The sequence below is a fragment of the Xenopus laevis genome, chromosome 4L (assembly GCF_017654675.1).
Source record: "Xenopus laevis strain J_2021 chromosome 4L, Xenopus_laevis_v10.1, whole genome shotgun sequence".
Lineage (NCBI taxonomy): Eukaryota > Metazoa > Chordata > Amphibia > Anura > Pipidae > Xenopus > Xenopus laevis.
In genome coordinates, this window is record NC_054377.1 from 90,295,214 (window position 1) to 90,312,824 (window position 17,611).

The window sequence follows — 17,611 nt, forward strand, 5'->3', positions numbered from 1 at the left end:
AAACAGGATAGAGCCCAACAGCCCTGTGGAGAAATCAATGAAGTCACTCTGGTTTATTATCCTTTGCGGTACAGAGTTTGTGATTAAAGAGATATGAAGAACTTGTAACTACAGAAATCCTGCCAAAAGCACTGCTATATATGTTCTATAGAATTTGTGATGCAAAGTTATAGGATTTATGAAATCTTGTGAAATACAAACAATGATAATGCAATTTCTGTCTGGCAGATTATCATTTATATTGCGCCATTGTCTTCCAGAGTCCTTTACAGAGTAAGGGATAAAAAAACACAATATATTTTACAAAAATATTTTACAAATGCAGACACTTTCTCCAGATTAGATGTATAGTTTCAATTGGATATTGTTAAGAGACAATAAGGGGAGGGCCCATCTGTGAAAGCTCATGATACATATGTCAAGGGGAACCAGCATGTTTGAAGAGTTTCTTTTGGTAAGCCAGTAATGACAAGTGCTTAATGAAACCTCTAGTTAATGTGTGAGGGGGTTTGGTAGGCGGTCAAGTAGCTGAGGGATTTGGTTATAGGCTTGAATAAAAAGGTTGGTTTTAAGAGAATATTTAAAAGCCTAGAGACTCTGCATGTCCCTGCATGGGACAGGGCTGAGCGTTGTAGATGATGGGTGCAGCATGTGAGAAATCCTGCATGGAAGGAGTGAGAAGAAATAATGAGGAGGAGAGAAAGAGGTCATGTGCAGATGATGGTTATGTCTGGGGGGTGTACTTGGTCATTAGAGAGATGAGGTTTTGTGACAATGTTGAGTGCTTTGTAAATTAGTACAAGTATCCTGAAGTGTATTCTATGTACAACAAGTAGTCAGTACAGGGACTGACAGAGAGGGGAGGGACTGGTGGAGTGGGAGAAGAAGAGTAAAGTCTGGCAGCAATGTTCATTGTGGATTTGAGTGGGGGCTAATTAGACTGGAGGAGAAGTGAATTACAGTATCTCATACAGGAAATAACAAGGGCATAAGGTGACTCCTAAACAATGAACTCAGCTGGGGAAACAGACATGGAACATGGAAAGATAACCAGCTCAGTTTTGTCCACTAGGTTTCAGAGAATGAGAAGACTTAAATGTAGAGAGTGTAGTTAGACAACTACTAGTATTTGACACTAGTAGTGGGAGAGTAGGTATGGAGAGAAAAGGAAGATTTGAGTATTATCAGCATACAAATTTTACTGATCAATTGAGCAAGACTAGTAATGTATATTGACAATAGGGGGGGGGTCCAGAATGAAGCCTTGAGAGAGGGTGATGTGAGGAAGTGGAGACAATATGACAATATGGGAAATACAGAAGGATCAATTAGAAAGACAGGAAGAGATCTAAGATGGATTTTGCGGCAAGAAAATTGTTTGCTACTTTAGTAAGGGCTGTTTCTGAAGAGTGGTAGGAACAGAAACCAGACTGTAGTTGGTCTAGTAGAGAGTTACGTGATAGATAATAAGAGAGTTTACTGTGCGCATACTGTTTAATTCATTTTGAGGAGAAAGGAAGTAGAGAGATTGGATGATAATTGGAGGGTATTGTAGGATCCAAAGAAGGGTTTGTGTGGTATTAAAAGATAGAGTAAAGCAAGAGATGGTTCAAGTATGGTTCAAAGAGGAGGAATGAGATGAGAGGGAATGGGATCAAGAGGGAACGTGACAAATATCAATCACAATCTGGTGGATCAAATATCATTCCAAAGAGCATCATGGCATTTGCGGTCAACAGGGAAAGGTGGAATGTTCCATTCTAAATTCCACAATGTATATGATGTATTATAAATATTTATATGTATGAGAATATTTTACCCCTTATTGTAATATAATACAATTACATGTTTGCAAAGTGCTCTATATAGTGAATATAAATGAGGACAAGACCAAGGTATCTGATATCCTCATAATTCACAGATTTAATGCATATGTGAGATATAACTAAGCCCTTTTTATAACCAATAGCATCAGTCAGCACAATTTACAATTCTACAGGTTGGTTTCTGCCTGGGGTGAAGTTTGTATGTTCTGCTTATGTCTATGTGGGGTTCTGCCGTGTACTCCAGTTTTCTCCCACACCTCAAATATATTCAGGCAGGTTAGTTGTCTCCTGATAAAATTCAATATATTGTTGTGTACAATGGTGTGTATAGTGGAATATGTCAGATATATATCCTATAACAGATGATGGTCCTTATAGGGAGGCCAACTAAATTGTGTTCACAAATGAATCTCCTTCTCAATTTCCCTCCTTTCCTCACAAATATAGATAAATTCAATAAATATCATATCAGGAAGCCGACCCCATGGTCGCAGGATGCCGGGGTGTATGGGGGGGGGCAAGGGCATACACATGTACAGCCAGAATTTATATTATGTTACAGTTACAGTTGATAAGTTGTCATCTAACAATTTTATGTAATTATAATTCCTACATGAAGGTGTTATTTTTTTCCACATATTTCCTTTGTCTGTTTAATATTGTTCTATTCTTGATTAATACTAATGTTTGTAATAGCTGCCTGTACATCTTATCTCAGTTCATTGATACAGCCTCTCAATTAATCAGCACTCCTTTCTTAATGGATTTTTTTCTTTCAATATTACTGAAAGATGCAACTTTAACTATACTTACATATTACATGAATGAGTCTAGATTTAACATCATCTCTATATACTCTATATATCCCACATGCTGGATGTTAATTACTTGCAGGATTAAACCCCAAGAGTTGAGCTTAGAATGCTTGTTCCAGGGCATGGTACTATTGCAAGTTGTCCCAAGTACAGCAGCCTGATCTTCTGCTAGCACTTTCTAATCTTTTGCTTTGCTGTTATCCCACCCTATGCACTTGCCCAGAGCAGCTCTCACACGTGTTTAACTGCTAATTTTGTGTCTACAACAATTCTTTGTGCACATGATCCAGCATGGGTGCAGGTCAGCAGATGGCAAATAAGTTGGACCAGAGGGTCCACATTGTCACATAGGGTCACTCTAACCTTGATGTAGTATAGACCACATATGTCCTTAATACTATCTGTTTCCATGGTTCATCCTTAAAATAGGTTATCCAACAATTAAGTGTTAAAGGTGCTTGGAGGTCAAGAATTCTCAATATTATAGGGATGCTGTGAGAGAGAACGAGTGAAAAGCTACAGGATTTGGTTATCACCCCTTGCAGTTACATGCTGTAGATACAATAGTTACCAATTCAGAATATTTACAAAGAACTGCTAATTACAGGAGTTATTTATTAAAAGTTGAGTTGTGTTTTCCAGAAAAATTCTAGGTTTTTGAGGGTAGTTTAAAAATTTTGGGGATAAAAAAACCCTTTATTTTTCGAGATTTATCATGCCCCAAAGTTGATAAAAGCCCAAATCCAAAAATACTCCATCTAAAACTTGGAGAAGTTACGTAGAAGTCAACAGCAAAGGTCCCTATAACCATTTGAAGATGTTTTTTGCCTTCATGATTTTCAGGGTTTTTTCGGTGGCTGGTGCTCGAAAACTTCATCAATTTAAGGTATGCAAGGTTTTTTAGCCTATAACTCAATCAATAAGAGGTGCAGTATACAAGTTTTTCCCCCAATTGCATTAAATCAAGTTTTTTTTCCAGGTGTTTTCAGAAATTAGAAAACATTCTAGTTGTGAGAAAACACAAACCTCACAAACTCTACCATTGATAAATAACCCTCCAAATGTTAAGATTTGGAAAGTTCCAGTTTATTGTTCATTAACCACTAGACTGAGGACAAAATATTGAAAAGCCAAACACTGAAAGATGTAATAATGGCAATATGTCTTCTCATTAACCCCTCTAGTCACAGCACTAGAACAATGATCAATTTTCTAGTAAGTATTTACAGTATATTTACAGTATATGGGGAGCAATGTTTTACACTGGTTAATATAATATATTGGAAAGTTATAGGATTAGTCCTCATAATGCATCCATTTAGTAAGTTCTCAACATCTTTTTAGAGTCACAAATGATATACAGTAGCACTATACACACTAAAGCACAATAAACCCTTGTTCTGAAGAGCTAACATTACTATTGTAGCACTATAGTAAATTGAGTACACCGTACTCTGCTATAAGCTCCACTCCCAATACTGTGCTCCGGATGAGACCTTAATTCTTAGGGAGTAAGCTCTTGCAAACAGTGTGGAGGCAGGATGTAGTGTAGCTGTAACTTGGTGCAGGGTACAACAATTGGGCTAGTTAACTTAACCAATGAACATATTTATTGTAGAGTATCCAGAATGGAGTGTACATACAGGGCAAACAGGATCATACATCAACAGTGGATAGGCATATACTCACAGCACCTTTGGTCAGTATCAGTTCCCACAGAGATGGGAACATATACACAGCAGCCACTCGGGTACACCCAGATTTCAGCCTTTTCCCTAAGTGGAACCTGAGGGGAATCTCTACATTCCTAGGTCTGTAAACGTAGTCTCAAGTTGCTCAGCTAAATAGCCTAACTATCTGTCACTCCTAAAGTGACCTCTTAAGGTGAGTAGCCTATCCTTACTAGACCTGACCTGTCTAGGCTCCACTGGAGCTCTGTCTGCCTGTTCAGGCCAGAGCTAACACAAAATGGACCCTGAGCACATGGCTGCCCAGGACTTTATACTTTAGCACAGTGTGGACCCTGAGCACATGGCTGCCCAGGACTTTATACTTTAGCACAGTGCCATCTACTGGGTACTGTTTGAACCCAAGGGGCACAGCTTGAAGCAGGAATAGGAAAAGGTCCCCCCTCCTAACTGTATTTTAGGACCCAGTTAGGCATCTATAACACTAGGGGACTGCCTGGTAATTAATACTGGGAAACTAATTTACCAGTCCCCTACATTATTTTGGTGTCTAATCAGCAAAAATACTCACTCACCCAAGGAACTGACATATAAGTGGTTACAATGGAATGAAACCCTTGCATTTCTATGCTGGAATCCAGTGATGCCAACCATTCATACCCTGTTAAAGCCTGTGCCTATTTCAGTAAAACAACATATATAGAAAAGATATAGACAATATATTTGATGTAACAGCTGCAGTATTGGAGGAAAGGTGTTTACCAATTGCAATCACATTGGCATTATTTGCAAGCAGTTGACATATTTTTGTATGAAATTGACTGTAACCTAAATTGCACTTTTTAAATGTATTCTTTCTGATGACACAAACAGCTTCTAATTATGCATTTCTCCAACGTAACACTCTCCTGCGGCATGCAGATATAAGGGATGTGCCATTTAAGTAAGTGCAATTAAAACTTGAAAAGTAAATGACAGTGCATATAAAAGGAAAACCTGTGGTTTTGCAGGTGCATCAATATTCTATCTTAAATACCCATGTAACTGCATATAAAACATTTTGATTCGAGTAAATTTTAATAATGCCCCTCAAAATTAGCTTCTTCCTAAATTATCTATCTGTGCCACATAAAAGGGATTAATCAATTGAGTATTTTGTTTTCAAATAAAATATGTGTTGTAGAGCTTGTCAGGCTGATAAAAACAAGAAGGAAGCTGTCATAACTTTGTGCAGTTAGCTAATAATACAGATATGGGACCTGTTATTCAGAATGCCCGGTACCAGGGGTTTTCTGGATAATGGATCTTTCCATAATTTGGCTCTTCATACCTTAAGTCTACTAGAAAATTATATAAACATTAAATAACCCCAATAGGCTGGTTTTGCTTCCAATAAGAATTAATTATATCTTAGTTTGGTTTAAGTACACTGTACTGTTTTATTACTACAGGATAAAGGAAAGTAATTTTGGGACTATTTGGATAAAATGAAGTCTATAGAAGATGGCCATTCTGTAATTTGGTGCTTTCTGGATAATGGGGTTCTGGATAATGGATCCCATACCTGTAATTCTGATAGTTGCTCACTAGTGACAGACATGTTTAGCTGTTACTATTTAACCAGTTTATTAAGCATCTCAATTAAATAAAACTGAAACAACCCAGGGCCATGACCAGTGCCGTACTGTACAGTACTGACTGGGCACTTAACAGTTGTACTGCCTGTATCCACCCTGATCAGTGCCCTGAAACAGCCTTTTGCTTTATGCTCCATCTTTTACAGATAGAGGAAACAGTGTTTGTTACATCATACAGTTAATCAGTTTTAATAAAAATGATCTGTGACATAGAATGGCATGGCAAGCCATCTGGGGCTGATTTAATTACATTCAAATTTCTATTTTTTTTCACAAGTTTAATTTTTTTTCTAAAAATTTGATTTTTTATTTCTCTTAAACTCTAAAAATTGAGATTAATTAAGTATAAAACCACAAAAAACTCAAACACAAAACATCAGCAAGTAAAAGCAGTCAAGGTCCCAGAGAAGTCAATGGACTTTTTTTTGGAGACCTTTAGAGGTTTCCTTAGAAATTTTTTGTAGTTATTTTTTTTTTTTTGCGTTCATACTTTTTATATTGGGATCTTTTAATAAATTGCTTGGCATTCATGGTTTTAGAGAGCATACATTTATTTTTGGTTTTAGAGAAAATTCATTTTTTCATGGTTTCAAAATACTAAAACCACTAAAATGAGGATGCTGATAAACTGTCCTCCCCATGTGTATAATAAATTTACTCTGAAAAAATTAGCAGTCTATTAATATGGGTGCATACAGAAACGCAAGGTCAGATTTGATGACACATAAGGGATTTTTTTGCATAAATTCTCAACCAACCATGTCATAATCTAGATTTTCGTGATTTCATGAGAAATCTCTTTCCACGGTATGTCGGTAAAATGAAAGTAGATAAAAAGTAGTTCTTACTTACCAGGGTTGGTAATAGTGAGGAGGTCAACTCTCCGTTGTTGCTGTAATAAAAGTAAAACATTAAACAATATTAAACTATTTCTCTAGAAATATTTATAATGTATACACAATACTAATACTGTGTCTAGAGCACCATAATAAAATCGGGAACACCCAAATTTTAAACTACAGGTATACTTTTTTTTTTTATAGGATACACAATACTAATCCAGCATATAGAAATCGTTTGCACATGTTAATATGCTCATCTGGTACCTAATTCACACTATGCTTAAAGTGGTGGTTAACTTTTAGTATGTTATAGAATGGCTAGTTCTAAGCAACCTTTCAACTAGTCTTCATTATTTATTTTTTTATAGTTTTTTATTTGCCTTCTTCTTCTGACTCTTTCCAGCTTTCAAATGGGGATCACTGACCCCATCTAAAAAACAAATGCCGTGTAAGGCTACAAATGTATTGTTATGCCCACTTTTCTTTACTCATCTTTCTGTTCAGGGCCTCTCCTATTCATATTCCAGTCTCTTATTCAAATCAGCGCATGGTTGCTAAGGTAATTTGTATACTAGTGACCAGATTGCTGAAATTGCAAACTGGACAGGTGAAACCACAAATAATAAACAATTTAAACCAATTGCAAATTATCTCAGAATATCACTCTCTACATCATGCTAAAATTTAACGAATTGAAAACATGCCCAAATGGTTTTAATGTATTAAAGTGGGATTCATACATTCCATGATTTTAAAAAAAATCGCAAAAACATTGATCAGCGGAGATCTCTGTACCCATTCCAAAATTTCCCATTGCAAATCCTTGTCATTGCAGTGCATGGAAATAATTATGAAAGTCACAGTTTCCTGGCAAACACTGCAATGAGTTGCTTTTATTATTATAAACAAATCTTAATTTTGCTTCTCTCCTTAGAATTATACCAAAAACAGAGACCATGGGGCACATTTACTATGGGTCGAATATCGAGGGAATAATCGTTAGATCGAATGATTAAATCCTTCGTATGGAACGATTCAAAGGATTTTAATCCATCGATCGAAGGATATTCCTTCGATCAGGAAATTGTTAGGAAGCCAATGGGGACCTTCCCCATAGGCTAACATTGGCCTCGGTAGGTTTTAGGTGGCGAACTAGGGGGTCGAAGAATTTTTTAAAGAGACAGTACTTCGAATATCGAAACGGTCAAATAGTCGAACGATTTTTAGTTTGAATCGTTCGATTTGAAGGTCGTAGTCGAAGGTCGAAGTAGCCCATTCGATGGTCGAAGTAGCCATATTCGACCATTCAAAATTCAGACTTTTTTTTCCTCTATTCCTTCACTCGAACTAAGTAAATGGGCCCCCAAGTGTCACTCTCTCCTTAGGTGTCCATTATCCCTGTGCTTTTGAATCCTTATGCAGGCTAACATTCACTTTACTCAGTTTTAAGCTCGGAAGGATTTAAGAAAAAAAGTAAAATAAGAAATAAAAAGTAAATAAGAATCCATAACGTGTACGTAACTGGCACTTGCCAAAGGATTTACGAAAGCTTGTTAAGCATTAAAAAGAGGTTTAGTATGCATTTATTATTTTTAATCAGTAATGGCTCCAGCTGTTTATTTTGCAGTTATTAATGGAGGATGAAAGATTTGCATGCTGAGGGAACCGTGTAACATATCTAAACCCTGTCATAACCTCTTTAGCAGTCTGATCTTCAGCAAACCATCAGTTACATTTCTTCCTGCTCGTATAGTGGTAATGGAGGTGATATCTTGGACCCTTGTCTTGTACAGTAAAGTTGGACTACATTAAGTGGATAAGAAGTGGAATTAAAACTAAAAGGAGAAATTGTGATACCTAAAAAAAAGTTTGCCAGCTCATTAAGATTCAAAGATGTTTCTTTATTTGCCTAGAAAACATTGATCATAACTGTATCAACATTGTCCTTACTGTCATTGAGGTGAACTACATGTATAAAGCATCCATTTATCTCCTGCTTTATGATAAAAAAACTTCCAATAGCCCTTTGGTGCTCACTTACTACAGCCCTGTATATGTATTCATTTGCACCTTTAAAAATCTTCTGTCCTTGACTTCACCTATTGACTTGACAATTATGGTCTCCTTGACCCTATTTGACTTGACAATTATTGTCTCCTTGACCCTATCCAGCATGTTTTGCAATCAGGACATCTGACTAAATTAGACCTTTTAAAGTAACCAAAAGCCTGCACACAGCCAAGAATAATAGCCATTGCTCTATTATTATACTTCTTGACCTCTCCTCCAGCCTTGCCACTGTATTCCACTAATTACTGAGACATGTTCTTCAACAGTTCTTTAGCATTTTAAACACCCCACCCAATGGCCCAATGGGATGTGTGCTAGGAACACTGAACTTCTTCATACACAATTGTTCATCTGTGAAATATAACTGATGCGGATGCTAAGATACTAATAGATTAGAAACACCATTATCTATAAAGCTCCAAATTACGTCAAGGTATTACAGAGAACCACGGCAATCATAGCTTTATCACAGTCTGGTACGGATTTGATTTCAAATGAATGCAAAATATTTACCTGTCACCAAAGCATGTCACATTCTTTTAAGTGTAAATTGATAAAACTTTGGTGGTCAAACTCCAGATATACTATACCCCTTAAGATAAGTAATAGTTCCAATTTGTATTTAAGGAAACATCATATTGTGTAAAAAACAAGAATGTGTCAGTGGTTTACTCTCTTTAAAATATAGAAGGAATGTGCTTAAAAAAGTAGTGTTTCAAGTTGATTTATTGAAAATTTCAGCAAAACCCCCACTAGTCCCGCCCATCTGTTACACTTTTTGTTGCCTCATTTCCCAGGCTGTTCAGGGGAGCCGGCGGCACTAAGCACACTGCACTGTAGGATAGAAACAAATCAGCAGCTAGCAGGGACTGTTAGGACATGTCCACCTTTCATTTGAAACACGGGCAAGGACCATAGCAGATTTATAGGGAGCTCCAATAAAGGGGCAATTTTTAAGAAAAATATTAATTTTTAGCCCAAAATGAAACCTGAACCAAATATTATTCATTATTGCCTTCAAGAGTAGAAGGGTTTTTAGTTATGATACATGTATATGTCTCCTTTAAGGCATTTCTGTCTTAGTAGAGGTCTGTATCTATGAATATCTACAGCACAATCTTCAACCAATAAAAGTGAAATGCAACACTAATTTTGAATGTCCAAAATGAGTAATGTCCAGTATTTTGTGTATGGGAAGGCAAGTAGTTACTTCAACAGATACCATGGGCCAGATTGCTCAAAATGGGAGATTAGAGTTCATCACAGAAAACCTCACCCACTTTCTATTCATTCCTATGGGACTTTTTATACAGTAAGTGTATTTATCAAATTCTGAATGTTCACGTACTGATAAATACACTTCTAAAAATCCCATCTAATGAGGCAAAGCATGGTAGCTAGCACAAGGTAGTCAATGACCACCCACTGAATAATTAAATGAGATCATAAAAGGTAGCAGTAACAACGAACACCTGGATTTAAATCTCATGAGTTCAGCTTTGTCGAACTTCACATGAGATTACCTTGCCAGATATGTTTTCAAACCACATCTCGTATTTATTAAAATCATAATTACACTGTTGCAAGAGAAATGTGTTGAGTTTTTTCCTGCCATAAATTCTTTGTGCTTACTCCGCATACAATTGTAGTATCGAACATTCTCTAGAGAATTTTTGCTATAAAGAAATGACGTATATGAAAAATTGGCATGGAAGAGGTGACTGATAATGAGATGCAAAATTAGGAAGTTTTGTCCTGCCCTCCTGTTAGAAAATTGGGGATTTTGTGTGGATTTTTCATTTTTGATGAAAATTGGTGAATTGGTGAATTTTCACCTTGACCTTTTAATAAATATGCCCTCTCTCTCTCTTGCTCTCAGTCTATAGACTTAAATGAGAACTCCACACAAATAATGAAAAAAAAAGTTATACTTTGAATGTCAAAAGAAAATGTAATCATAAAAATCATAAAAATGTTAAATGCTTTAGGCTTGTTTAAGCTGCTTTTGCTGTTGCTCCGCAACTTTTACATTAAAGTAACAGGTAGACGTAGGGTTGCCACCTTTTCCTGTCTCTGGGTCTGGGCAGGGGGGGGTCAGATGGGGATGTCACTGGGCGGGGCTTTGGTGCCACTGAGGCAGGGCAATGTCAGAAGATCCTGCCCTGTTTTCTTAATTTGGAAAACTGGGCAGACAGTCATTCCGAAAAACAGGCTGTCTGGGTCAAAACCAGACAGATGGCCACCCTAATGGGGCTTGTTCCATTGCATCCATTTAATAATGAATATTAGTAATATTTACATACTGTATGGCTAATTAGCATTAGACACATAAGGCCTGCATGTCCTAGAATTAAGCACACATGAGTTGAGTGCTGCCTGTGTTCAGCTCTGTGAAGCTCTGTATCAAGACAGGGCAGGTGGTAGGTGGCATCATAGGAATAGGCTAGGGAATGTCTGGAGACACAAGGCACAGGAAAACCTTTTACTTAACATCTGCACATGCCATTGCCATGGGCACAAGTGCTCTCTTCATAGGGCCTATTGGGTGCATATGTATACACTCGTACACACGCGCATCAGAATAAATAAGCCCTATGTTGTACAGAAAGCAGTGAAACCAGCATCACATATCTAAATAAACCTGCCAGCTTTGAGTATATATATCTAATTAGGCAACCACAATATGTATGTACTGTATATATCCTATTTAAGAGGGGGGTATAGCAATATAGCAATGTCACTAAGATATTTTGATGCTTTTATAAGGAGATACAAAATGAACCTTTGGTGGTAAAAAGCAGGGATAGCATGTTTATAGATAAGCCAGCATAAAATGGGAGGCCTTGCAGGAAATAAATACTAGTCAGGGTTAAGTTTCCTTTTCTTTTATATGGACAAAAGCAGAATTGATTTGAGAGTTTCTCATTATTATAATATTTCTAGTATGATCTAAGAAGTATTTCAGGCTGTGTTAGTCCTTGGAATAAAGAGGAAACATTTGCACGGAATGGGTGCGCTTTTTTTAATTTGTTTGTAGTTTTGGTTGGTAGGTGAGGGATAATGTAATGCTCAGTGTGTCTGCTTGGCACAGAGGATTCTGGCTTTATCATTTCTGCTGTGTAGGAGGGACTTTTATTGCTAAATGTAGCAGGAGTAGTCCTGGCAGGAGGCAGTAACTGGATTAGAAAAGATTAATACAGAACACAGAAGCAAATGATTTTGGCACTGCCTCACTTTTTTTTTTTTTTTGAATTTCAGTATCAACATGGATTTGTCTGTCAAAGCGACAAGTATTTGAGCAGAACATCAAGGCCCCACGGCTGACAGTGCCACCTAATGTTGCATCTGGGCTCTCTCATGGCCCTTTTCAGAACGAAAGTGAATTTCACAACAGGTATTTTCTGTGAAACGCGTCAGATAAGCAGATAAACGCAGATCTTAAACATTTCAAATGAGCATCATATTTTTGACACATCTAGGCCAACTAATGCTGTTTGTTTCCTGTCATATACAGTAGAATAAGACCAATGCTGTATTTCCATGTATAACTGGCCTCTGCTGTTACAGCTTCTCCCCACATTTATATTCTGTATAAAGCAATGGCCTCTGCTTCTAGAAATGTGTTATTACTTTACTTCGCTATGGTAATAGTATATGTGGAAATTTACTGAAAGTGACAAGAGAGGTCATATACTATAACCCGGGAAAAGCTGCACTCCACCTCATATCACTCTCTAATCTGAATGAAATTACATTTAGGGGGTTTAAGGGTCTGCCTATGTGCCTTCCCTTCCCCCCCCCCACCCGTCTTCGATTGATCACTGCCTAAAGCAGGTAGCACTCAATTCAAGGGGCACGCCACAGGTGGAGAGCAGAGGCACGTAGCCATTCTTGTAATGTGCTGCAAAGTAAATTGCCGCCAAGAACAAATCCACAGAAAGAAACTTCAAAAGCCAGAGTAGCTTTTATTCATTTATTTTATTCACAGAACAAGATACTTTTTCATACACCAAAACACAAGCAAACAAATTAAATTATGACAGACAAAAAAAAAAGAGCTCAGCCTCTTGTAGTGCAGTTCTATCTAGAAGTAAAATATTTTCTCTCACTAATAGTCCTTAGACTAGTTTTTCTTTAGTCTGTCAAACTGCATGAGCTTATCTCCCACTTCCTACTTCCTTCACTTCCTTTATCACATTGTTATGTAATAAAAGGCACTAAGTTTGCCATGGGGCATTAACCCATAGCAACCAATCAGCAGGTAGCAGTTACTGGTCACCTATTTAAATGCAAACATCTCATTGGTTGCTACGGCTTCTGCTCCTGGCCAAACTTAGTGTCTTATATTACTTATATATGACTCAATTACAGCACCTTTACTGAACACAGCCCCTGTTTTTCTCCACATCTACTCTGTCTCATAGAGCATTCTGGGAGAGACATACCTTCCCTCCTGAGTTTTTGATGTTACTGTGCCACACATGGTAAACATAAAGTAAATTCTTGTTATAAATAACCTAATCATAAGCTAATGAACTTCTACAACAAAAAAAAAATGTTTGTTTTCTTTTTGTTTGCCTGTAAATATTCGTCGACATAATGTAAAATAGTCATGTTATTTCAGCCCAAGGTTGTGAGCAGATATTTTAAAGAACACGATGTTCAAAATAATGTTGTTTCAGCTTAGCTAATGTTGGGACTAACATTAAACATTTTAATTCTTTCTGCTACAGGGGGATGAATATGCTTTATACTACATATTTTCATATGATTTTTTTCTGTGCAGGGTCATAAGACCCTCACCTTCTGGGTTACACCCACAAACTATTGTGAAAAAAAACACTGAAATAACGCAACTTTTTGTGACCTTGACCATGAAATATGGTCCCTTTAAATACAGTACACTTGTTTGCAGTCTCTATTTTGGTACTCTGCAGCATGGAGAAGGGCCCTTATTAGATCCACATGAATTATTATTGAAAACACATACTCCCAGAGCAAACAAAAGAAAGTTAAGACATTTGGTTAAATCCAGAGAACTGACTGCACTGAATACCATGAAGTTTTGTGGAGCCTTGAATATCTTACTGTGGGGTCCAATATGTAATCAATATTTTCTGGTCAATTGCTACCTCAAATAAAACATTCTGGATCATTTTAAAATGCAGTGGGCAAAGAGCATTTTTGCATACAAACTGCCAGTAATGCAACATTTCTCTCAAAATTCCAGCATGATTGGATCATTGGCCAATGTTTCAAAAATAATGCAAGAACTTGTGTGTCTGGTTGCAAACTGGGTTCAAGTTGTGGCTAACATTTTTAGAATGTGGATCATGTCATTTCTGCAGTGGCTTTAAAAAATGGCATTAATGTATGATTCTGTTATTGCAACTCTGCTGCACCTATTAACACAACCCACTGTGGCAACTCTGATATTACTGCCATGACCAGAGTGGCAGTAGGTCCGCAGTTTCTTAGCACTGATAGGTGCATTTAGCATGTTAGGATGCAAGTATCTTTAATGAATGGTGTTAAAGGGGCTTTTATGATCATAATTTTGTAACTAAAAACTCCTGTTTTTATAAACACAAGCACTTGCATATATATATACTGAATTACAAGTGAGACAGGGGACCAGGGAACGTGCATTGATTAATTGGACAAATCAGTCGCACTTCCATTGTATTTAAACACCTATTGTATTTAAACACATTTTTACTTAGCCTTGGAGTGCTCCCACAACCCCCCTTGTATTTTAAGGCTGTCTTAGTAAATAACCATTTTGTCTTATTTTTTTTTTACACTTTTTATACTGAGCTATATAACCTGACGTATTAGACTAAAATGATTTATATTAAGGCCTCCATATAGCTACACCCCTCTCCATTAGACTATAATCCACCTCATTCAAATTGTAACATCTTTGCTTAACACAAGTTCTTGACTCCGTAGTAGGGGCTAGGACATTACAGAACAATAAGAAAATTAGATGTATTTTGAAAACCAGTTAGGAATTAGTGAGCCATACACATTCACCTGAATTCCAGAAGGGGAGAAACATTTTCTCTAATCTAATAACACATATATGTGTGTCTGCATTCTGAGGACATGTACCAAAGCTACTAAACAATATGCTTTTGTGCACAAGTAAAAGTTTAATTGAAGGTCATTAATATTATGCGTGGTGGATGGCCAAGCCAAGGTTAGTCATCATAAACATCATTTAATTGTTTACATACAACCAGCAAGTTATTCAACATGTCTTCCTATGTAACAAAATACCAAAGGGAACCCCCGAAAAATCAGCAAACTGCAAAGATTAAACATTTATTAGGCATATTTAAAATCCAAATGTAGCGTGCCCAGACATGATAGGGGCCATGTGCTCAACTCGTTTTGTGGCTTCACGGCACTTCCTCAGGAGCTACTACTTCTGGCCTCTACTGGTGCTCCGTATTCTACAGTTTTTCTATGAATTCAGAGCTGTGGGGGATCGCGGCTAATGTGTAACATACTGGAGAGCAGCTAAGTCAGTAAGTGCTCCCACTACCTTTTTGTTTTTTCTGCAAAGATTAAACAATATAATATATTTATTTTTGTAAATGCATACTCAAAAACCACTATCAGTATCTATTTTTCTGTAAATATTGCACTCAGCTAGGCACATATTGTAGGCAGTAGTGACTGTAAAGCAGTATTATTTGAAATTGGGATGGCAGGTCTTGAGACTGCAAACAGCTTTTCTTCAGAAATATATGGCACTAGTAGACAGGTATTTATTTTGCTTTCAAACTAAATATTTCACTATATTTTGCTGGCAAATTCACACTAGAGGATACTGCAATTCGCAGTTGAAATGGGCTTTTTAAATAACTGACGCACTGTTTCCATGGAGATTAGCAACAAGAAAATCCATGTCTCAGTTACGAAATAAAGTGCACATTTTGGAGGGCAAACCTCAGAACTTGGCAGCTAAATGGAGGAGTTAATATGAACTTCAGAAAACATATTTCTGTCTCGTTTCACTTGCAGTGAGATGTCAGCTCCCTCTGGCAGTGATGTGGTTAAAGGTTTTAGCATTATATTTGTTGAATATATAGAGGTACACAAACATATCTTTGTGGTTGAATGCGCATCCATCCAAACACTAAAACTGCCCACTGCTTGGAATCCCCGGACATGCATATTTCAAGAGAAAAGCCGTGAGCAGTTTGTTTTATGAGCGGACCCACGTCTCTTTCTGTGGAGTTACAAAAACACAGGCAGCCTGTGTTATTAATGTTTACTTGGGTATTAAATATATTGTGCTCCAGGGAGCTGTACTTTCACATACAGCTGTTACAAAACACTTCCACCTCTGTATTATAAACCAAAAAGGGAACATGCTGGAGTCATTACAGCTTCTGCCTTATTATTTTAATGCAGGGTCACCTTGATAGTGTCGCAATGCAGTCTATAAATGACGAGGGAGGATTGTGGTTGCAGGAGAGTGCGTGGAACAGCAACGTCCCTTTCTGTTTGTGATCTTGCAACCCCTTCTGCATTTGCCAATGATGACATCTAAAGGACAAGGTTAGCAGAGGTATTCAGACGTCAATAAGGGAGTTAGGTGATGTGCTTAGTGAAGTTACACAAACTTTCCTCTGTTCCTTTGTTTATGCTATCTGATCTTATATATCTGAGAACCATAGAAATGCACATACGCCAAACTGCTGAAGTTAGCATTGTTGTTGTGTATTGATTTTATTACTGCAAGTCATCTATAAATCCAAAGAGCTGTATTATAACAGTAGAGCATATAGCGTATTTACATGTTTACAAATGCACCTGTACCCCTTTTGGAGCTGAATTATGGCTGCTGAATGTTGCCTAGTTGTCAATAATCCTAAAATCTTTAGCACATTCCAGCACAAGCCAAGGGCCATAATATATATTGTTAATACTGTATTGTTAATACCCTTGGCACAGAGGGCATATTCTCCACCAGGGTGTTTTCAGCTAGCTGAGAAGCACACAAACATGGCTATGCAGACTATCATTTACTCAAATGGAATCTGCCTGGCACTGAGCATTTTCTGGCCAAAATCTGCCTGGCATTTATTACAGTCACATAAATGAAAGGCTGCACAGCTACATTTGGGCATTTCTCTGCTGGCTGAAAAACACCACGTGTCATGGATCTAATTTTGTGGTGGAACCAGGCCAAATTTAATATCTTACATGACAGAGGAAATGCTAAGGAAATTGTTTTTTTTTTTTATTAAAGTTTAACGGAGAATAAATATGAACTTGTACTGTTATAGAATGTACAAAAGTCAATTTAGTTGATGTATAAATGCAGATCTAGTTACAGTACAGACATGGGATCTGTTATCTGGGAACCAGTTATCTAGAAAGCTCTCAATTATAGAAAGGCCATTTCCCATAGACTCCATTTTATACAAACAATCCAATATTTTTTAACTGATTTCCTTTTTCCATGCAATAATAAAACAATACCTTGTACTTTATCCAAACTAAGATATAATTAACTCTTATTGGAAGCAAAACAATACTATTGGGTTTATTTAATGTTTACATGATTTTTTAGTAGACATAAGGTACAAAGATCCAAACTATGGAAAGATCCATTATCCAGAAAACCCCAGGTCCTGAGCATTCTGGAATACAGATCCCATACCATTCATGCACCATTACAGTAAGTCAATTTGGCATTCCGTGATAGACCATACT

At 37.1% G+C, this 17,611-nt stretch overlaps 1 protein-coding gene across 1 annotated transcript in view; it reads right to left on the reverse strand.

The window, feature by feature from the left end:
- The window catches only part of LOC108714306 (cytosolic carboxypeptidase 6), an 871,648-nt gene that overhangs the window by 370,596 nt on the left and 483,441 nt on the right, over nucleotides 1-17,611 (reverse strand). The window contains exon 6 of the mRNA XM_018258404.2: nucleotides 6,819-6,858. Coding sequence (XP_018113893.2) covers nucleotides 6,819-6,858 — 40 coding nt within the window. The remainder of the gene's footprint in view (nucleotides 1-6,818; nucleotides 6,859-17,611) is intronic.